Below are 24,720 nucleotides of genomic sequence, written 5' to 3' on the forward strand. Positions count from 1 at the left end.
GTTTCTGAGGTATATAAATTTCATTGATGGTCACTTGAGTCCTTATAGTTTAGAAATATTGGCTTTTAGGTTTCTACTAGTTTGAGAAAGTTCTGTTTTTCTTACGTTGATAATTGAGAAAATTTTGAAAGTCAAAGACATACACTTTGACACTCAGTAGATATTGAATCCGTTTTTTAATCTTTTTTTTCACTTTGATAAAAATATTATTTGATTTATATTTATAGCACACGCTTAATTTATATATTGTGTGATTGGCTCATACTTCTAGATCAAAATTTTGTGTCATAACTGCAGAAAGTTAGTGATTCAAATTTATCGCGGCGTTATTCAAAAATCAGTGATTGATTTTCCTTGATTTTTTTTAATCTGTATATAATTATTTTTAAACATTTTTTAAAATGTAACATATAATTGGAAAAGGCTTACGATAAAGTCCCACGAGAGATACTATGGAGATGTTTGGAGGCTAAAGGTGTACCTGTAGCGTACATAAGGGTGATCAAGGACATGTACGAGGGTGCCAAAATCAAGGTAAGGACAGTAGGAGGGGACTCAGAACACTTCCCAGTTATGATGGGGTTGCATCAAGGATCAGCTCTTAGCCCGTTCCTATTTGCCTTGGTGATGGATGGATTGACGCGACAAATTCAAGGTGAGGTGCCATGGTGTATGCTTTTTGCGGACGACATAGTCCTCATCGATGAGACTCGTAGCGGAGTTAACGCTAAGCTGGAAGATTGGAGACGCACCTTGGAGTCTAAGGGGTTTAAGCTGAGTAGGACCAAGACAGAGTACCTAGAGTGCAAGTTCAGTGAGACACCTCAAGAGGTTGGCGCGGAAGTTAGGCTCGGGGACCAAGCCATCCAAAAGAGAAGTAGCTTTAAGTACCTTGGTTCTATCATGCAAGACAGCGGAGAGATCGACGAGGATGTCACACATCGTATTGGGGCAGGATGGATGAAATGTAGGCTCGCCTCTGGGGTGTTATATGACAAGAAGGTGCCACCACAACTTAATGACAAGTTCTAGAAAGTGGTCGTTAGACCAGCTATGTTATATGGGGCGGAGTGTTGACCAGTTAAGATCTCCCACGTGCAAAAGATGAAGGTTGCCGAGATGAGAATGTTGAGATGGATGTGTGGGCATACCAGGACTGACAGGATTAGAAATGAGGCTATTCGAGAAAAGGTAGGAGTGGCCGCGGTGGAAGACAAGATGCGGGAAACGCGATTGAGATGGTTTGGACATGTGAAGAGGAGAGTCCCAGATGCACCAGTGCGGAGATATGAGAGGTTGGCCATGGATGGTTTCAGAAGAGGTAGGGTTAGGCCGAAGAAATATTGGGGAGAGGTGATCAGACAGGACATGACGCATTTACGACTTACCGAGGACATGACCCTAAATAGGAGGGTGTGGAGGACACACATTAGGGTAGAAGGCTAGTACATAGTGGTTTTATTCACCCTTATTCGTAGGCGTATTAACACACTATGATTCCTTGTACTCTGATGTATGTTATTTATGGTATTTATGTTATTATCTAATAATAATATTTACTGTTTTTTTGTGCTTTGATTATACTATTGTTTGGACCGTTTTCGTCATCTACTTATTTACTGTAATAATCTTGTCTGACCTTTTCCTATGCTTTTATTGAGCCGAGGGTCTTTCGGAAACAACCGTCCTACATTGGTAGGAGTCAGGTCTGCGTACACTCTACCCTCCCCAGACTCCACGATGTGAGATTTCACTGGATTGTTGTTGTTAACATATAATATGTAAAATCACAGAGAAACTAAGAAGTAATTTAATAAAACTTTAACAAAGTGACATGGAATCAGGGCAAGGTTGTGAATACAATTTTCTTGAAATTCCACTCTTATATAACAATCCTTCAATAATAATATTTGTTAATAATAATATTAATAGATTGTTTGAATATAGATAGGAAAGTAAAAGAATAAAGGAAAAAACAAGCCTTTTAAGAACTTGAAAAAATAAAAAAGAACTTCACCATAGCTAAAACCCTATTTCATCCGACCAGTTCAGTCTTTTAACCAAAACAAAAAAAATGGAACTTGGAACATCTTTCAGTGTCAACAAGAAGATGTTTTTGTCGAACCCCATTACCCAAAAATCCAATTATGTTCCAAATTCTTGGCTAAATCGATTGGATTTTTCGTTTTCAACTAGAAAAATCTGTTCTTGCAAAGCAATAGCTAAAGGGTCTACCATTAGCTCCTTGAAAATTCAAGAAAAGGTTAGATTTTTCTTAATGGTTATGAGAAGATGAAATTTAATTCAATTTGTTGGTATTTTGTTTAAACAATTGTTGTATTTTATTTGTTTGATTTTGATGCTAGAATCTCTTGTTTTATGTCTTTGAGAATGAGTTTTAACAATTTTGACAAGTTTTGTGTTAGGGCCAAGAATGCCATGAATATTATGCTTACCATGTTGTTGGTAGCCTGTCTTACTATCTTTTCAGTTTTGCTTTTGTCTTCGGTGATTCAAACAACCCATTTATAGGTACTAGTTATTTTTCTCTTAAAAGACATTACTTTCTAGCTCTTATGACTACAGTTTCTTTCTTTATCAATGGGCTTTTGCGATTGCTGTTACTGGAATTACTAGTGGGTCTATTGCTGAACGTACCCAATTTACTGCTTATCTTTTCTTCTCTTTTTTCCTTACTGGATTTGTTTATCCTGTTGTTGCACATTGGCTTTGGTCTTCTAATGGTTGGTTATGTTCGAATTCGAGTTATCTGATCCTTAGTTCTGGTGCAATTGACTTTGCTGGCAGTGGTGTTGTGCATTTGGATGGTGGGATTGTTGGTTAAGTCCGAATTTTGCAGAATCTACAATCTGTCCTCCTCAGACTCCACTGGATATATTGTTGATGTTCCTTTTTATTTGTTTGAATTTTATGCTGGAGTCTCTTTTTTTCATTGGTGATGAAGCTAAGAGAATTATTTTTTACAAAATTTGATGTATTTAATGATGTGAGCTAACATCAATGGTATATTCCGTGTTGGAATGGTAAAACAACAATGTCGCACAAGTGGGGTCTGAGGAGGGGAGAATGTACAGACCTTATCTCTACCTTTGTGGGGTAGAGAGGGTGTTTCGGATAGTCCCTCTCGTGTTGGAATGTTATGTCAAATAAAATTTTGCATGGTCAATTTGCTATATGGTATATGCATATTATAGTAAAGGTGCAATCTTGATGATGATGAGTTGGCTTTTCATTCCCCTCTTTTAGGATAATAAATAGTTTGTTTCCGATAGTTCCTCCCGTGTTGGAATTTTATATCAAATAAAATTTATATGGTCAATTTGCTATATGGTATATGCATTTTACTGTAAAAGTGTAATCTTGATGATAAATAGTTGGGCATTCATTCTCCCTCTTTTGGGATTCTCTCCTCCTTTGCCACTGCTGGCTCAATTTGTGTCAGCATGTTGTGATGAGACAAAATTATTCAATAGAATTCAATGATACATTAATTGTGTGATTTGAGGGTGCATTTGTAGACACCATAATAGTTGTATCATTTGCTGCGGTAAGATGCAAATATTAGAAGACTCATTATGTAGCCTGAGCAGCTTGCTCTATGGAAATTTCCTTACAATTTCATAGCTATGTGGAGTTCATCGGTAATTTTGACATGGTATCTTTTTAAACTTTTCAGGTCACAGGAATGTCTTATAATCATTCTCAAGATCTGGAACTCTCAAGTTTAACAGCTCTATGCCCATTGGATGGACGTTACTGGGGTAAAGTCAAAGAATTGGCTCCGTTTATGAGCGAGTATGGCTTAATTCGTTTCCGCATTTTGGTTGAGGTGGTTACTTTGTCCTCCTTGACTATCTAGTAGTAAAGTTTAATTTCGAAATCATTTTCATTGAGATTGTTTCAAATAAAATTAGATTACCCGTGGGGATAAACATTAAGCAATAATGAAATTTTGGTGATGTCTCTTTTTGTTAGATTAAGTGGTTGATAAAAATGTCTCAAATACCTCAAATTGTTGAAGTTCCAAGCTTCTCTGACGGAGCTCAGACGTTTTTGAATGACTTGATTGATGGATTTAGTATGAATGATGCCTTGGAAGTTAAGAAAATCGAGAGAGTCACAAACCATGATGTGAAAGCAGTGGAATACTTCTTGAAACAAAAATGCCAATCACATCCAGAGATATCTAAGGTATGAATAAATTCATGTCATACTACCCTTCGGGGTGGCTCAGATGGTTTGGCTTGGGACTTCCATAATGGCGGTCTCAAGTTCGAAACTCCTTGACTGCGGCAGCAAGGGGTTGGCCTTCTGGGTTGAGCTCGTCATACGGGGCTTGCTTAGTGCGGTCTACCTCTTTTGCGTGGTTTGCAAGCTATTGCACAAGAGAGGGGTTTACCCTATGCGCACCCAAAGGGTAGTGGCATTCCTTTTCATAAGAAAAAAAAATTCCTGTCATATTTTCCACGTGCATCTTCTTTCAATCAAAGTAGGAAATTCGAGGTAAAAGTATTTGTATGAAACCTGAAAACCCCAGAAAGCTTTATTTTGCACGTTCATCTTTCCTATAGTTGTCCCTCTTTTTGTGGTAGGTGCTCGAGTTTTTTCACTTTGCATGTACATCTGAGGACATCAACAATCTTGCCCACGCATTGATGCTGAAAGGAGCTTTGAACACGGTCATCTTGCCAGTCATGGATGAATTGATTAAAGCAATATGTGACATGGCCACAACACATTCTTCTGTTCCTATGCTTTCTCGCACTCATGGGCAGGTATACTTTTTTTTTCCAACAGTCCTCCAGTTAGATGTACTTTGAGTAGGTTTTGATACAAGAAGCTTAATCTCCGGTGAAAACGGTGGTCTTATATATATATCCTCAGTGACTGCATAATGTAGTTTGCTCATTCTTTTTGCACCTTGTAGCCTGCTTCACCGACAACCCTTGGAAAGGAAATGGCAATTTTTGCTTATCGATTGAGTAGGGAAAGAAGGGAGATTTCTCAAATTGAGATGCTTGGGAAATTTGCTGGTGCTGTAGGAAACTACAATGCACATGTAGCTGCGTATCCTGAAATAAACTGGCCAGAAATTGCAGAGGAGTTTGTCTTGTCACTTGGACTAGAATTCAATCCGTATGTTCCTCAGGTTTGTTTATACACTAATTGTTTGTGTTGGATGTGGCATAATTCATTTCGTATCTGAGCTTTATGCATTAGTTAGAGGGAGGTTTATAGCTGTTTGTGTATGTACTCTGACGTGTTCGTTTATAAGATGGTGTATAACATTGTATTGAGTTTAAGATATAAAGACTTTTAATCCATAGGCCAAATATATATATAACACGTTACATTAAACCTTCGAATCTTGCGGTCTTCAACATGTCATGTCATTCATGTAAGAGCCATCAGGGCAAACTCTGATTGTTAAAATTGAAGAATTTCCAAATATAGACATGTGTTGATCTTCTCTGAACGGACTAGAAAGTAAAGTGTGATATAATATGTAAAGAAGGATGTATTACCATATTAGAAACCGTTTTTCAACTTCTAACTCAGTATCATTGTAATTCAGATTGAAACTCATGACTATATGGCCAAACTTTTTCACTCGATCGTCCAGTTTAACAACATTTTGGTTGATTTTGATAGAGATGTTTGGGGATACATTTCTCTCGGTTACTTTAAACAGGTGACCGACTGTCCTGTATTTTAGATATCTTCTATTATATTCTTTTGCCGGATAATGGAGTCCATAATTCTTTTATGTTACGTAGACAACTAAAGCTGGTGAAATCGGGTCCTCGACGATGCCTCACAAAGTAAATCCAATTGACTTTGAAAATAGTGAAGGCAATCTTGGTGTTGCTAATGGAGATTTATCCCATTTGAGCACTAAACTACCTATTTCACGCTGGCAGGTATGTCAATCTGGTCATGTTGTCTTTACCTTGTTACGGAATGTTCTACCAAATAATTTAAGCTTCATTTTTTGTTTGATTAAACACATATTTGGGTACTACAGTAAGACCTCTCTTATAACAATATTTCACTATAACAGCCAAAAAAAAATTGAGAGCTGCTTTTTCATGTTATGGTACCAATATTCTATGTTCTCTATTATAACATTTTGCTGACAAAATGAAACAAAAAGACAAGAAATTTAGATGTTTCTTTTTAATCTATAAGAATATAATTTTATCTTTACACCATGAAGATTCCTGGAACTTCCTCATTATTATGGATCCACATTTTAAAGATAAGCAGTGTAGGGAGGATTTGTGCAGCTTCATGAAGGGATTTGAGTCTATATTATCAGTCTATAATGGCTATATGTTGGAACTACTTGATTGTTACTAAGGCAGAGAGGTCAATGTAGAAAAATAAAAATATGCAGACATTTCCCTCGGAAAGAATGGGACCTGTGTGTAGCATAGCAGAATATATAGGATAAGCTCAACCATAACACCAAATCAAGCATAAAAAAGAGAGAAGGAGATGGCACATAAAATATAAATGATATCACAATTACCTTGCCACAAACACTCATATATACAATTCAGGTGGAAATGGTGAGAGCATTTTGTTATTATTTTTGGGTTTTCCTCTGTATATTCTGAAAGAGAAAGAATCATCATGGTCATTTATTGTTTTGATAAGGTAAGATTACAGAATCATGAAAATTAATATCCAAAAGATACCTTGGACTTTGCTAAACAGTGCCCAGAAACCATCCAGTGTAAGCCAAAAAAGTATGTGAATGATATACTGCTCCAGAACTATTTATCATAAACTGCTGTTCACCAGTTGAGTGTTTATTCTTTACCACTTGGATCCATAACAAATGGTATTACACCATTGATTTAGATGGAAAAACCGAAAAACTATCACAGTTACTAGGGTAGTTTAAATTTCCATTGTCAACGACACAATTATAGAAAGGTTTGACACTTTGACTGTAGTAGTTTTGTACTCGTGAATCGTGAACATGTTAAAATGTTTGAAGCCCTATAGGACGTGTATAACAACATATTTTAGAGCATGTTAATTTGTGGGCTGTGTTCATAAATTTTCTTGATCCAAATTGTCATTTGCAGCGGGATTTGACAGACTCAACTGTTCTGAGAAACATGGGAGTAGGACTAGGGCATTCTCTTCTTGCTTACAGAAGTGCATTACAGGGAATTCAGAAGCTTCAGGTAAGCAGTACTAGTTGAAATTCTACTGATTAATTTACAGAAGTGCATTACAGGGAATTCATTAAGTTGTTCCGACTTTGCTGACTTATCGATTTTTGAATATAGGTAAATGAAGCTGCTATAATGGAAGATTTAGACAAAACATGGGAAGTTCTCGCCGAACCAATACAAACGGTATGCAGCTTTTGCTTTATCTGGACTTTTTGTTTGTATTAGTCAGCCTGAAAGGCATTTGCAGTTACTTTTTATTCCAAATTTGAGTTTCCCTATATATGATTGATGAAATATATTAGAGGTGTAATGCTGGTAGTGCTTGCAAAGATATGTTTTGAGGTCTGGTCTTTCGATAAACGGGTATATAGAAGTACACATATAGTTCATAAATATAATTTTTTAAACCTGTCTATTAATATACAACGCCTCCAATCCCAAACAAGTTAGGGTTCGGCTATATGAATCGTCACTGACAATGTTGTTCTAAATAAACTCATCTTAGACTAATATTACACTAAATAAATACAAGTAGAAAGTACTAGGAGTTCTCTATATTTTGTACTAGCATAAAAATCTCTGATAGGACTAATAGACTCATAGAAGACATAGGACCTAAAGTAAATGTGACAAACTTATATGACCTAACACATTACCAACTTACTGATATCATCCTATATAGATCTTTTTCTTCCGTTGTACCCCCATTTTTTGCTCGATTTGCATGGATTCTGAAGAACGGTATGTCTTCTGAGACAACTTCCTTAGCCATACCTATGAAATGATCAAAATTTACTGTTCAGTCTGGACTAATAAATTCTCGTCCCCAACACCCATGTTTCTTGATGAATTTTATGAAGTTTAACATTTCTTTTTTTGTTTGGTATTTAGGTGATGCGAAGGTACGGTGTGCCAGAGCCTTATGAAAAGCTGAAGGAGTTAACCCGAGGAAGAGCGGTGAACAAAGAAAGCATTAGAGAATTCATACAAAAGTTGGACATACCAGCTGATGCAAAGACATCTCTCTTGAACTTAACGCCTCATACTTACGTTGGGGCAGCTGCAGAATTGGCTAAGAACGTAAACGAGGCCATATTTCTGTTGAGTAGTCCATATCTTTTGAAATGAGAGCTGAAAAACCTTTGCAGCCCTCTGCATCGGTGGTGGATTGAGCATACAGTCAACGGGTTCAGACTGAAAGCATAGATTATATGTGATAAGTCACTCAAATTTCAAAAAATTACTGAATTTTGATCGCTTGATTTCAGAAGAGATGCATTCAGTTGCAAGAATTTAAATTTTGGATTCGCGTCTGCTCTCCATTATTTGCACGGAAGATCCAACATAAACATGTCGATGAGCAGATGCAGAGTCGTTCAAGATGTTGCTTCCTCGAGATACGGAAAACAAAACAACATTATTTCCAGTTTTCCATCTATGGGAAGGTAATCATTTGTTCGATTCGTAGCTCATTTTTCGAAAAACTTCCATGCTATTGGTCTGCATTATTATGCTTTGATTAGTCATGTTGGGATGTTCGTTAATTTAAGTACAATATTTTTCTACCTATCTTTAGATCGTTTACAAGTCATGTCATGTAAACTTGCTTTAGTCACCCCATACGACTTTTTAAAGTACAATCTTCATTCGACTTGTTTTTAAATTGTTCGCAAGTCATGTTGGGCGGGGCTTGAGTTTACAATCTTCATTCTTCAGGTAAATTCAACAAAATACGACTCATCTTTGTCTTATTTTCCAATCTTCGTAATTGTTTCTGCTGCTCTAACTCATGAGTCATGACCTATAGGTAAGGTGCATTAGGTTCCCCAATGAAACTGGACTAAGGCAACCCAATATGAAAAGCCCAGTACAAATGGTGGCATGGTTTGCCCCTAATTCGGTCTATGTCTGGGCTGCTGCCGTACTCAAAGGCCCAATAACTTCCAATATGAATTGCCCAGTTCAATTTTCACCTGTTTTTGTGTATATATATATTACATATATCACTTGTCTTTTAGCATCATGATTTTACCAAGAACACAATTATAAGGGATAATCTATCAAACCTTGTTTAGATTTGGACAAAAAAAAAGGCACAAAAATGGTTTTGTTTGTTACAAATTGAACCACTATTTTTTGCATCAATTGGCCAGAAAATCAATGACTGGATAAGTATAAATTTTGGGCCACATTGTATGATCATTCAAGATAGAGCAGAAATACAAAAGGATATAGAGTCCGTTTGGATGGGCTTAAAAAAATAACTTTTATGTATGAAGTGCTTTTAGAACTTTAAAGTGTTGAAAGTTATTTTTATAAATAAGCAGTTGAGTGTTTGGATAAAAGTGTTTAAATGAAGAAAATTATGTGAATTTTAGGGTTAAAAGAATAAAAAGGGTTGTTCGGGAATTTAGTTAAAATATAAGGGATATAAAAGTAATTTTCATGGTCAAAGAAAATGACTTTAAGCACTTAGAAAAAAAAAGTTAGGAATTTTAATTTTTCATTTTTGACTGACTTTAAGAACTTTCTGGTTTAAAGTTAGCATTAGGCAAACACGTCCAAAAGCTTAAAAAAGGCTTTAAGTTGATTTTGACCAACTTAAAGCCAATCCAAACGGGCTCATAATCTAATCTGGGGAAATTTCACAAATAACCACTGTAATAAACTTAATTAGGCTCCTTAGCTATAGTTTACATATTTAGGGGTTGTAGTTATAGTTTAAGTTGTCTCATTTGTATAATTCGCGAATAATTGAACTATTTTTGTATAAATTCGAAATAAATAATTTATACGAATACAAACACCTGAACTTTAAACAGTTACATAAATTTTATTATAAAAAATTATATTATACAAAAGTTATACAAATTTTGAATTATACAAACGTGCGAATTATACAAATTTAAACTGTAATTAATGCTAAATGTTAATGGCGAATTTTAAATTAGCTAAATTATAGTTATGTTAATTAATTAATTAGTATAAATTTGCTTATTTACGTAATTTTCCCACCTAATAATATCAAGGAACATGAATGTAGGCCAAAATGAGTCAGTTCAATGTATCTATTTCTAGTTCAATATAATAAATACTTCATCATAAATTCTCTCAATTCTTTTGAAGTAGTCAATGTTTCATCAACCATAATCATAATTATAATGTGATGGTTGGGATCGAATTTGATCGAATTTTGGGATCGAAAATTCTCTTAAAAAGTGTTTTACCCTTTCAATGTCGGTAGTGAATGGATATGATTTGAATTAGTCATGTAATCTTTTATAATATATATCTACGATACTATTAAGTGGGCTATGATTTGAATTAGCCATGTAATCTTTTATAATATATATCTACGATCCTATTAAGTGGGCTATGATTTGAATTAGTTGTATTAGTGAATTTTGAATATCTAAAAAAAATAAAAACAAATAGTCAATGTTTTGTGCCAAGTTGTCTTCAATGCAAAAGACAAACAAGGACAAGTTGGCAAGTTTTAAGCCACGACTTAGCCAACTCTTCCATGGTTCCCCACATATTAAATCATGTGGTTGATCCTTTGATACTTAAATGCTTAGATACTTCTTCTTTCTTCCCGATATTTGTATTAGAATTTTTTATTAAAAAAATTTTATATTCAAGATTCGAATTTATAATTTTTGCTTTAGATTCTTATTTTATTTTTTTGATTTTACATTCAGTATTTGATACTAATAGTGAAGCTTCAACTCATTCGAATTCACGTACTATAAAGCTCATTAAAAAGAATATTTCTTATTCGATTTTTTTATACTCACGATTCGAACTCGAAATCTCCGTTGAGATCCTTGTTTTGCTAAAATCTTTTTTTTTAATTAATTCCATAGCTTTCTACAACCTGGATAAAAGAAGAAAAAGTAAAGAGTGGTTTTTTGTGTGTAGGGGATTTGTGCCTTTACTTGCCCTTTAATGTCCCCTCTATTTAATGTCTTACCCAACACATGCATGGGCTCTTTACCTTATATATGAGACCCAATCAACTCGTTACTGCCTGCTTTGATTCAAAATAAGTGTCTATTTTAGTTTATTTTATTTTGTAATAATATATAAGGTATCATTTCATTAAGTTATTCTATTTATTAGATATTTATTAAGAATTGAATACTATTAAAAAGAAGTAATTTTTTAGATAAAGATACAATTAGAAGCAATTATTTTTTTAATTTTGAATTTTTAAAGCAATTACTTATTTTGCATAATTATTTTTCACTAAAATGACACTTATTTTGAAATGAAAAAAGTAATAAATGATGTCACTTCAAAATTAATTCTTGTATTTCTTGATCCTATTTACATGATTTGGGGGGGGGGGGGGGGAGTGGTATGTATGTCATCAAGATTAATTCACCAACAAAAATAGTCATTTTCATTTTTTATAGCAATCCATATCCATAATAGTATTGGATTAATTCTATTGAAGAAATATGATCTAAATATTTTATAATAGAAAACTTGCAAGTTTCAGTATATTGATATAGTTTTTGAATTTATAAATATGATCTAAATATTTTATAATAGAAAACTTGCAAGTTTCAGTATATTGATATAGTTTTTGAATTTATGAGATATGTCTTCACTGATCATCCGACATCACTGATCACATTTGAGATATTCTCAAACTATGTTAAGTTCATTATCAATAATTATTAAGATACTCTTTAATCTTATTTAGTTTGAATTGATCACTTAAACGGTGTAAAATTATTCAATCTACATAAAGTATTCTGACATCTTTTTTTACGAGCGCATCTACAAAATAAAAACAACACGCCCCACATTCCTCAACTAATTTTGGGGAGAAATGCCAATATTAAATTTTGGAGTACAAAATGTGACAATTAAATGGAGACAGAAAGATTGTTACCTAAAAGAAACCTTTACAAATCTTGTTTTCTTGTATGAGATAAAATTACAAGAATATCCCCAATCAAGATGGGGTGGGATACAAATTACTAATAATGTATTGACAAAAAAAAATGAGTGAGTGAGTGAAAAAAGGTGATATGAAATAAATAAATAAAATATTTTTGGAGTTTCTGTTAGAGGGAACATGCAAGCATGGTACTAAAAAAAAGCCTGCATATCTACAAAAAGATGAGCAAAATAATAATATAAAAAAAAGGCATGTTCTGATTTGTCCTTTTATAACTTGTTCAAACAGGCACTCACATAAAGGTATTAACATTCCATTTTATTATTGTTTAATCAAAAATTTAATCTTAGTTTATTTCATTGATTAAAAAGTGAGATTTATAAACTTAATGCATCTTAATTATTTTATTTGTAACTAAAAATAATTAATTAGCTAGTTGCTTCATTAGGTGGTTAATAGAACTTTTTTTTTGTTCGTATTGTACTAATAAAGATATTATTCTTTTTATGGGTATGTGAGCATATTCAAAAATTGAACTTTATGAATATTGATCGTGATTTTTAAGTCATTATATAATACTAAATGAGTTTACAGACGAATATTTATAGATACTTTGTGTTATACATATATAAAATTTGGTCAAAAATTTATAGGCAACACTTAGATCCGCTTGTTTACTTAAAATAATCAGAAATTAACGACAAATAAATTCTATCTAAACACGATGAAATTCGTCCATAATTTTATTTAATGATAGATTAATGATGAATTGTATTTAAAAAAAACTTATCAGCTATGAGCCATTTAGCAAAGGATTAACTATGGAAAAGTGTCTTTTTTCTATTAAAATGGTGACATTTTACACATTTATAAAAGTGAAAAGGTGATGCATTATTAATCTTTTTCTTCTGAAGCAACTCTTTTCACTTTTTAAATGTTTACGTAACTAAAATGGTCCTACTTTTACTTTTTATATTTTATTTGGTGAAAATATGATTGATTGATTCTAAAGGTCGGGGTGGTAATGGGGGGTGGGGGTGAGACTGTGTATTAGGTTAAAAGAACACTTTAGTCTTAATTAATAATTAAAGAGTGCTTTGATGCTTTCTAATAATGAGTATTATTTAAATCATCTCATGTTTAAAAAAGAAAAAAATGAAACAATTATTGCAAAATGACTTGATATATATTAATGCCAAAACAAATAATTGCGGTTCATTTTCCTAATATCGTATATTATGCCTTCATTATATATTTTTTGGTAATATATATATCTATTAAACAGAAAAAAGACATGTATGATATTGGTAATTTCTTTAAATTAAAAATTCTATTTCATGTATATTATTTTCTTCGCGTATATTTTAATTATAATTTTGAATATAATTTATTGATAATGGAATGCAATGTCGATTAATTCAGGTCAGCTTTTTATATGTGAAGACATGATAAAGTATTCATAACAAAAATTGATTTATGTTCTTGATTCGATACACATGTTGACTATAGTGTTCAAGTTGATATTACTACTTTTTCGTGATTCATATTATTATTATTTGATTAGATCTATTAAATCTTTCAATTCTACATGTTTTTCTTTCAAATGTCTACGTACAATTATCACTATATCGCATAAAATACATGTCATATGAAAATTAATAATATACAACTTTGACAAATAGCTCATAATATTGCACCTCTTTCGAGATCAGGACCTTTTATCATAATTTTTGTACTAATATGAAGCACAAAAAAATCCCATAAGGTTATGACATGATAAATAGTATTACTTTACCTTTGATTAAAAAATTTAAATTCAAACTCTATTAAAAAAATTATTTTAATAAATTTTATCTGACGTAAATTTAAATTAATCGAAAAACACACAAATAAAATGTGAATATATGATGAGTTGCTTCGTTTTGCTTTTATGTATGTTGGCGCCGAAGGGCTTATCACCTTTTTTTCTTTTTTCTTCTAGAAAATGATTGTTTGGCTTTTTAGTTCAAACTTTCCATTTAATTTGACTTTATAAAGTTTTCTTTTTCCTTTTTCTAAAACGCGTTTTTATATACTTTTACCAAAAAGTCATGTTTTATTATCAATCATTATGATGATGAGCATGAATGAGAAAAGATAAGAATGCATGCCTCTTAACACTTTTGCATTTTAGAAAAAAATCGTTTTCTTAATTAAAGAATAACTAGTGTATTAAACTTTTGTTATATATATTATAATAATAATATATTCAATGTAATTTTATAAATAGAGTCTAAAAAAATAGTGTGTACACGAACATTGCCCCTACCTTAAAAGGTAAAGAATCTGTTTCGGATAGACCATCAATTCAAAAAAAAGCATATAAAAGCAGTTCGAAAAAAAATATGAAAATAAAAAAGACACAACAAAATACTAAATATATTATGTCAAAGCATTCGTAAAAACAAGAAAAAAAATAGTAACTATGATATCGTAGTAAAAAATTGAAAACCAAAATAATTCTACGACTATGTACGAATATCATAGAATAAGTGAGACGACACTCAACTATCTATTAACTTTTTACGTAAAGAATTGGATGACATTGAAATCTTGTATACGTATGATCTTATATAAGTATAGGTTTTGATAGAAAATTTGTTTTTACGGATTGAATTCGTAATTTTTAAAATAAAAGGTACAAAATCTTTTATATATACCTTACACTTTTACGAGAAATCATTTTTATGATTTGAATCGTAACCATTTAAGTAATATGCGATGATTGATCACTTCATTTTGTGTTTTTTCAAGTATATTGATAAAATAATTCATCCATGTGGCTTCAATTTTTTTTTTAATTCCTAATTCTAATAGTGAATTAGGTTGGGGAAGTTGGATTTTTAGGATAAAAGTAATATAAAATATGAACATGACAATGTGGGACAATTTTATGGTTGTCACTAACTTGCCATAAGATAAGGATTAAGAATATATATATATATATAATTTATTTATCTATGCCGTATATTTTTTAGGCGAAAAAGTGTCAATTAACTCTCGCGAAGATAGTGACGGAGCCAGAATTTTAAATAAGAGGGTTTAAAATTTAAATAAGTAGACACACGAGCTAGTTGAAGAGGGTTCGACATCTACTTTATACACATAAAAAATTATTTTAACCATATATAAATAGTATAATTTTCCGCCGAAGGGAATTCGGATGAACCTCTCGGCACAAGGTGGCTCCGGCACTGCGCGAAGGGGTGCATAATTCGCCTATGGTTACGTTATTTCTTATAATATGTTAAAACACTTCTTATATAAATTAATTTTACATATATATATCCCTTTAAATGATTTAGAATCAAACTTGAAAAACATAATCCACAAAATTGCCTGGGAGTAATGAAACAATAAGAAGATCCAAATGGCATTCTTCCAAGTTCTATCCACTAACAAGAATCTAACAAGTATTTAATTTATTTAAGCTAATAAAAATACGGAAAAAAAGCTTTGAAATAATAATAAAATTATTTTTGTATAATCTATAAGTTATGAATTTAAATCGTGAAAATTATCACTAATATTTGAATTTAAATAAACTATCTGCATCACATCTATCAAAATACAATTATTTCTCAAATTCTACTGACACAAAATAGTTTGTGCACCAAAACGATCTTAATAAAAATGTCATAGCAGATAAAAAACAGATGAAATAGTGGGGTTTGGTAATTAGGTAAAAGAGTGAAAATATATACTATATAATATTATGTATATATATATAAAGAAAATAGAGTGGTTGAGAGAGTAGTTTGTCTTTATTATTAAAAAGGTTGATTTGACACAAGCAATAGGACAAATAATATTGTAATAGCTTTTGCTTTTTACAAGTAGTTGCAGCATATAATAAAGTTGTAAAGGCAATATTTAAACCACCTTTTTCCTGATCCAAAATAATATTCTTTTTCCAGACAGACATGTGGTAGCTTTTCTTGCCAAAGAATATCATGAACATATATATATATATATATGTGTTCGTTGATATATTATTTGACATAATTTACAATAGACCCATAAAGCATATTCAAATTTTCAATTTCTTTCCTTTTTAGTTTGAATAATGCTACAATGAACCTTTTATGAATTTGTTGAATTTGTGATGTTTCGCCTTCATGAGTTCGTGAGATTGATTTCATCGTACTCCTTTTGGTCCAAAACAAGTGTTGTTTTAGATCTTGATGAATTCTTTAAGAAAATTATTAGCATTAATCATAAGTATTGCTTTGCTAATTAATATTTTCTTTATTTTTTAAAATAGAATTTATTCTTGACTAAATTAATTTGGAGAACAATACTCATTAAAGACCAGATGAAGAAAATATTAAAAGTATTATTTTGTTGTCTCTTTATCTTTTTCTTTGTGGCCATAATAAACAAAGGCTACTTGCATAGAATGGTTGGAGAAAGGCAATATTGGAGTTCTATGATAATCTTTTACAACCCATTAACAAAGTAGTGGATCCAACAAGTCCATTTTGGGCCTATGACTTAAAGGATCGTTGGATTTAAAGATGAGTCAGGCATGTATTGGTAATATATTAAATATTTAATTTATTATATTACAAATTAAAATACATTGTGATGTAAGTATGTGTTTACTTTTTATAACGAAATAGAAGTTTGTTTATAATTATGAGGGCTAGTCATGTCATTTTAGTTTGTTTTTTCATATAATATAAATATCTATACTCTTATTTTGTATTTTGTTTAATTATTCATGTGTTAGGTTATTAAGTTTGTACTATTATTCCATATTTGAGGGTGATATATTTCTAAAAATATTACAAATATGACATATTCCATACATAAAGGGACGAGAAACACACATTTTAACTAATTGAAGGTTAAAGTATTAATCCGTGTATCACAAAGATCAAAATGAGAATTTACCAATAATCGAGGGACCAAATGTGTTACTCTTCTTTTTTTTTAAACGTATCATAATAACAACAACAACATGCCCGCAAGATTTGGGGATGGTGTGGAGACAGTCTTACTCCTATCTTGTGAAGGTAGAGTGATTGTTTTCAACGGACCCTCGACTCAAGTAAAACATAATAAAATCAAGTATGAGAAAAAAATATGATAGAAAAGCAATCATGCTAAACATAATTAAAAAAGAGAGTACGGTAAAAACAACACATAATTTTTTTAATATCATAATAAAAGGTATCCTCAATCTCTTATTAATCTTATTATAGTTTCCCGTTGCTTTGAAGAGCCAAATGTATATATTATATTCAATATAAGGGGCTACCCTATTGAATTAAAGAAAAACAACATATAGGTAGAGTGATTGTTTCCAACAGACCCTCGACTCAAGTAAAACATAATAAAATCAAGTATGAAAAAAAAATACAATAGAAAAGCAATTATGCTAAACATAAATAAATAAATAAAAAGATAACGGTAAAAACAACACATGATTTTTTTAATATCATAATAAAAAGGTATCCTCAATCTCTTATTAATCTTATTATAGCTTCCCTTCCATCACTTTCAAAAGTTGCTTTCAAGAGCCAAATGTATATATTATATTCAATATAAGGGGCTACCCTATTGAATTAAAGAAAAACAACATATAGGTAGACTAGCAATTAATTGTTAGAAGACTAAAATTTCTATTTGACATTCAAAAAATGTATGTTTTATGCCTTTTGCATAGTGGGAATTTTCTTACAAAACACCAAAACTACTAGCTATCTTTTTTGACTTCTTTGGAACATCCCACTAATTCTTTTTGTGCATAATTTACACCACATTTATGTTTGAACACAAAAACTATATGGAATATATGCATAGTCATTATTGTCATATTTGTAGTTTCACAATGAACGTTGAATGAAATAGATAGTTTTTATAACCAAAAAATGTGATGAAATGAATACAATTGAAATTATATAACACATCCAAAATATTACCTTAACCAACTTTATAAGGTCTAACCTTCGTTAAGACATTAGTGGTTTAGCTTCTTTGCGCTTCTCGAGTGGGTATGGAAGGTTGGTGATTCACTCTGAAAGCTAAGTATTCGTCCATAAAGGGTGAGTCAAGACACTAGACTTAAGATAAGATCAAAATGCATAGTTGATAAACAACATGTAAATATATATTTATGTAATATCCTTAATCAAAAGTCTCGAGCCTCTAATTTGAAATGGAAAAAAGCTTATGACAAGGATCAGTCCCCTTTTTAATTTGCTTTGCTCGGTACTAATTTAAATTAATCGGATCAGTAAACGTCGAATAATTAATTTTGTCCTCTCTCTTATTTATCAGTAATCACTTTAGAGGAGTATTTTTTTTTTGATTTTCCATCCGATGTTCGGAGCCCGTGGAGCCTTGACTAAATCTGGATCACACGATGCAAGGCCCATTAGCTAGGGGGTGACGCTCCTAACAAGATTTTTTGCATACCCAGGGATCAAATCTGAGATCTCTGATTAAGAGTAAAACAGTTCCGTCACAGCACCACAATCCATGTTATACTTTAGAATTGTATTTGAATAACTTAATTTCCCTTTGGAAGTTTCTTTCTGCTTTTGGATACTTATTGGCAAGTGGGACCTTTTGATAGGCAAATATGTGCATGGTTTTAATGTTATTGGCCAATATTGCCTTGATGGTTTTGTGGTAGGGACAAATGTGAAGCCAATTAGTTAATTTCAAAAAAAAAAATCAATAAATGTGAACACATGCATGGTCTTATAGTCAATCCTCAATAGGCTGACTAATAAAGAAGATATTATTAGTATGTCAAGTCTATCAACACATTATTCACGAATGAACCACATTCACATTACCCTAAAAGAGGAATATCATCAGCAAGATTCATTTCTGATCTATCGTTAAATAATATATAAATAAGAATAATAATTTATAAGTAATGTTAGAGATTAAAATAATGTGTATGCAGTAGTATCTCTACTCTATAAAAAATTTATATATATATATATATATATATATATATTTGATAAACCTTCGATTCATATAAAACATAAGGAAATCAGTAAAGAAATATAGAGCCCGTTTGGATGGGCTTTAAGTTGGTCAAACCAACTTATAAGTCCCTTTTTAGCTTTTAGACGTGTTTGCCTAATGCTAACTTTAAGGTATAAAGTTCTTAAAGTCAGTCAAAAATGAAAAAGTTAGGATTTCTAACTTTTTTTTCTAGGTGCTTAAAGTCATTTTGTTTGACCATGAAAATTACTTTTATATCCCTTATATTTTAACTAAATTCCCAAACTACGCTTTTTATTCTTTTAACCCTAAAATTCACACTTATTTTCAACATAAGCACTTTTATCCAAACACTCAACTGCTTATTTATAAAAATAATTTTCAGCACTTCAAAATTCTAAAAACACTTCATACATAAAAGTTATTTTTTTTAAGCCCATCCAAACGGGCTCATAGTAAGTAGACATTTCGACATTGTTATATTTGAAAATGACTAATAAAGAAGATATTGTTAGTATGTCAAGTCTATCACCATATTATTTATGAACAAACTAAACACATTATACTAAAAAACAAAAATTATTAGCGAAATTCTTCTCTGACCTATCGCTAAATAGTACATTGACATTTTGACATAAATATTATGAAATTTGAAAATAACTAATAAAGAAGATATTTTTAATATGTCAAGTCTATCACCACATTTTTCACGAATGTCCTTCTAGATTGTTCCATAGATATAAATCACGTAGAATTGCCTGACCCTAAAGAAAGGGAGAAATTAGTTATTGATAAAGGAAATTCCCCTCTGATCTATCGCTAAATAATACGTACGTAGGGCATTTCGATATAAAATATTGTGATATTTGAAAATGACTAATAAAGAAAATATTATTACTATATCAAGCCTATTACCACATTATTCACGAATGTACTACTAGATTGTCCTATAGATGTAAATCGAAGAAAATTGCCTGACCATAAAGAAACGGAGCAATTGGTTATTGATCAATGTCGTGTATCAAAGGAGAATTCAAGATTTAAATTCTATGAGTGCAATGTTGAAGTTATTAGCATTTAATTCATTATATTTTTAGTTTACTGCTAAAGTGTCCATTATCGATCTTGATAAAGACGTATAAATACATTATGTTATTCTTAATTATGAAATTAAATAACATTGAATAACAAAATGTTGATTTTGATTCGAAGCAAAAGGTCCATCTAACTAATTAAAAATATGTTAAAATGTAGTTGGTGAAGTTTAGAGTACCAAGACTGATGAGAATCTACATATCGTTCCCATTTCTGGCACATATGTAACTTATAAAACTAATTAATCTATTTTTTTGTCTGCGTGAAATATAGGTGGATCCAATATTTTCTCTATTTTTATTTGATTCATTTTTGACCTTTTCATATCTTATCTGATCCGATATGTACATTTGTCACTCTTAATTAACAGTAGAAAAAATTATGTGACATGACAAATATTTAGATTATATTTATTTTACAAAACTATAGTTTAAGAAAATTATGAAACGTAAGTACATTTTCTATTTTGTAGCAAATAAATGCACACGCGTTGATACAGATATAACCTTTTGCATGTTTTCAGTCGATATAGAATGCACTGATACAATTGATATATGTCTAATATAGTTAATATCCGTCCGATACTTGAGTGATAAAGTTGATATCCGCCGCAAAAATATAAATTTTTTTGTTGATCATACAATCATACTAGCCTGATATAATAACTGTAACTATGTTTTGTAGTTACGCTCTAAACTATAGCTATTTATGAAATTTATATCTTTTCAATTTATATGTAGTTTCTTTTCTTTTTTCGCAACTAATTCAGAGCTTGAATTTTCACCCAACAATCTTACCCTTAAATTAAGTACCACATGATCTATCATGTGATCATAAGCTTATCTAGATATTAACTGTGTACCATTCACATCAATTAAATATTAATTATTTATCAAAGCACACTAATTTTGTTTATCGATTTATTGAACAAAGATAGTAAAAATGTCTATATCATCAATTCATCACTTTGTCATCTCAATACTCATTTTTGAACATGTATTATTTTTGTCATGTTATTTATTCCTCCTTCCCCACCCACACACCCTACACAATTTGTCATTGGTGTTTTGTTAAAGTTGTGTGGTGCAATTTTTGCAATTAATTCGGCGGAGGAAGTTGGGTTATAGATATGGGAGAGATTTATTACACATTACATTAATTGTTGTATAGTGATGGTTTTGTTTTGTTTTGTTTTTGTTGGTTTTTGTGCCAAATAATATATAGTGGTCTCAAATTCAAGTTGGTTCTAACTTCTAATGTGCATTAAAGAGGTCGATTGCCTGTTTGATTTTTTTATTTTTTATGTGACGTTTGATATCTATATTAAAATTTGATCAAATTAAATTCGCATATGATAAGATCTATTTTCGGGGAAAGAGGTTTGGGGGCGTGGAGGGGAGGGGATTTCATTTTCAACAAGGTTTTTTTATTTAGAAACTCAAACTTAAGATTTCTGAAGGGTAAAACTGATTCATTAAAAATAAAATGATTTCAACTATTGTCTAGTTCAACCAACCGTATGTCCTAGTGCATTTGCTACTAATTTGATTGCTTTTCAACCTTAATCTGGATTCACCTTAACCTTCGTCCTTCATTTTAAGATTCAAATTCGAGATCCCCGTTAAACGTAAAATAATCATATTTATTTTATCACACCCTTAGATGATATTCGAGAAAATTCTTTGCAGTTTCCTCTGAATAAAATGCTAGAATAAATTGTCAACAATAAATCAATTCTAGTTTCAATCAATTTCTGTCACTTTCTTCATGAATTTAAGTCTGCCGTCCTAAGTAGGTTAAAAAAGAATTTTTTAAAAAATGGTCCATATATAACAGGGCTGACTAAGAAAAGTCTTTACAGTATTACTTATAATTTGTAACAAAACCTACCTTATTAAATTTTACATTTGTCTTGTGTCATCTAATATGTAACTCTCCAAAAAAAGAAAAATCTTAATTGACAAAGTTGTTGTAATTTGACTTAGAGATCACATATTTAAGTCGCGAAAATAATCTCTTATAAAAATATAAAAAGTAAAAAATTGAGTATATTAATAAACTTTTATGATTCGATCTTTCATCCGACAATGTTTAAAAAAAATATAAATAATTTTCTTCGTTAATCAATTACGAAGAAACAATATTTCAGTCAAGATAAGAATAGTTAAAATTCAAATGTCTAAACAATTAGTTTTGTCCTAATTAATTTATACATTTGTTAATATTATAATAATAATATATATTATAAATATAGTTATATACTTCAGTATGATATTTTATAGTTTGATTACTTTTTTTATAAATACCAAACAGTATACCAAAAAAATTTAAAATACATATTAAAAACCATAATACCCTAACAATATCAAAAATTTATCGTACCATGACAATACCTAGGGACAATTTATTTTAGATCTTTTTGGCTGATGACTAGGGGTGTTCATGGTTCGGTTTGAATTGAGTATTGGTTAAAATCAAAATCAAATCAATTTAATTGATTTTCAAAATTTTAAAACCAAATCAAACCCAATCAAAAAAAATAACCTATCGATTTGGTTTAATATTTTTGGTTTTTTTTATTTGAAAATAATAAAGTTGTTGAAGACATACACATCTTGATAGACGCAAACACCTAGTACATGAACAATCCACAGGAAAGGTACTGTGGATTCAATTAAGCAAAGTAATGCTAGAGTTATTATTACACGAAAAAGTGATTTAGTTAAGTAATACTAAAGTAATTATACACCAAAGATCAAAAGTTCAAATGTTTATAGCAAAAAAATAACCCCAAACTTAACAATTGAGGAACTACCCAGGGAAAGGGTACAAGAAAGTTATATAACAAAATTTTAGTGTTGGGCTTGAGAAAATGATAAAGTTAAAAATTTAAGTTAATTAAAATTTAATAAAATATATATTTTTTATTTATGAATAATATATAAATAATTACGAAATTTATATATTTAATTTCTCGGTTCAGTTTGATTATTTTGCGATTTATTTTTAGTAAAACCAAAACCAAATCAAATTGTATCGATTTTCAAAATTTAAAACCAAATCAAACCAAATATGGATTTCTTTTAATCGATTTGATTTGGATTGCGATTCAGTTTGATTTTTTAACCATAACTATGAACGGCCCTACTGATGACCTATTGTTTCTTTTTTTAAAAAATATAATAATGTATATTTGGAGTGAAATAGCTATGTTTTAATTATTTAATTGGAAAATAATAACTGAAAACTCAAATGTACACATCATGAATGACGATATTGTCCAAAGTTTTGCCATTTTTGTATCCCAAGGGACAATTGGTCTTTAAAAAGAGTATCATTTTGCATGTTGCAAAAGGCACTTGTAACTTTTTAGTTTGTGAATATTTTTTCTATTAATAGAACTAAAAAATATAGAAGAAAATGTTTCATATCTTTAAGTATCAAAAATCTACTAAACATGAATTATCGTGGAATAGTTGATATTCCTCGACTTTTAATAAAAAATCTCATGTGTAAGCTTTGAAATTATAAACAAAATTCTGTTAAAAATGCCTTCCTCAAAAATTGAAAAAATATTTTCCATCAAGAATTTCTTTATTTTTAAGGCCCACATATTCGAAAAGGCTGAGATACATTGGAACAATGATCCAAATAATTTTTAATGTTTTGAATTCAAAAATATCGCCAACCAGAGCGCTAATAAGACAGGGTCCTAATTTTAGAATTAAATTTGATATATATTCTCATCAAAGAAAAAGAAAAAAATATAAAATATATATATATATATATATATATATATGGTGATTGTGAGAATGAGTAGAATCTTTGGGTAAGCAATTGTGTCCACATGTACAATAGATATTTTGGTAAAATGGAAAAAATATAAATAAATAAAAAGGTTAACTTATACTTTATCGTCTCAATTTATATGACAAAATTTAGTAGTATAGAATTTTTATTGCACTATCAAATTATTTGAAAATAGCAACTATAATTTAGTTTGTAAAAGTATTTCACATTCATGAAGACCTCGGAAAAAAACTAAACTCTTAGTTAGGCGGTCTATCTAATTAATACAAGTATCATTTAGTACTGATTCCACGACTCAAATTCTTGATACTAATTATTCCTAAATCTAATGTAATTTTTTTCTAATTGGATTTACTTCTCTCGTTATCGTTCAATGAGAATTGAGAACTCATGGAATTTTTCTGATTAGAGCTAATTCGAAGAGAATATGAAATGTATAATTATAAATTACGCTTTAAATTGAAAAAAAAATAAAAAATCAAGTCCACTTATCTACGAATAAGAAAGATTATAATGAATTTTTTTTTACTATTATTTCAAGGTTTTCCTTCTGTTAGTAATAAATAATATTCATCGATAATAAATAAATTAATAACTTAAGAAAATATAGCAAATATTTGGTTATTATAAGAATCAACAAATATATTGATAATATAAAAAAAAAATCTAAAAAAATAAAGAGAAATG

General features: G+C 30.5%; 1 protein-coding gene across 2 annotated transcripts; it reads left to right on the forward strand.

The window, feature by feature from the left end:
• Positions 1–1,989: 1,989 nt before the first annotated feature.
• On the forward strand, positions 1,990–8,862 carry LOC129891620 (uncharacterized). Of its 2 annotated transcripts, XM_055967033.1 has the most exons (10): positions 1,991–2,263; positions 3,698–3,850; positions 3,997–4,212; positions 4,614–4,796; positions 4,949–5,170; positions 5,597–5,713; positions 5,799–5,942; positions 7,119–7,220; positions 7,326–7,394; positions 8,103–8,862. In XM_055967033.1, the coding sequence occupies exons 1-10, from the start codon at positions 2,075–2,077 to the stop codon at positions 8,337–8,339; spliced, it is 1,632 nt and encodes a 543-aa protein (XP_055823008.1). In that variant the 5' UTR covers positions 1,991–2,074; the 3' UTR covers positions 8,340–8,862. The 2 variants fall into 2 exon arrangements, with proteins under 2 accessions (XP_055823009.1, XP_055823008.1); XM_055967034.1 differs by lacking the exon at positions 5,597–5,713 and having other exon boundaries at positions 1,990–2,263.
• Positions 8,863–24,720: the final 15,858 nt, after the last annotated feature.

The sequence above is a fragment of the Solanum dulcamara genome, chromosome 6 (genome assembly GCF_947179165.1).
Source record: "Solanum dulcamara chromosome 6, daSolDulc1.2, whole genome shotgun sequence".
NCBI classification, from domain to species: domain Eukaryota; kingdom Viridiplantae; phylum Streptophyta; class Magnoliopsida; order Solanales; family Solanaceae; genus Solanum; species Solanum dulcamara.

What these genes read in the sequence shown, in the direction of transcription:
- LOC129891620 (XM_055967033.1), top strand. Translation starts at nt 2,075, where the DNA reads ATGGAACTTGGAACATCTTTCAGTGTCAACAAGAAGATGTTTTTGTCG. An exon ending in GTTTCCGCATTTTGGTTGAG is followed by an intron (nt 3,851 to 3,996) that starts GTGGTTACTTTG and finishes TCTTTTTGTTAG; the next exon opens with ATTAAGTGGTTGATAAAAAT. An exon ending in TCAATCCGTATGTTCCTCAG is followed by an intron (nt 5,171 to 5,596) that starts GTTTGTTTATAC and finishes ATTGTAATTCAG; the next exon opens with ATTGAAACTCATGACTATAT.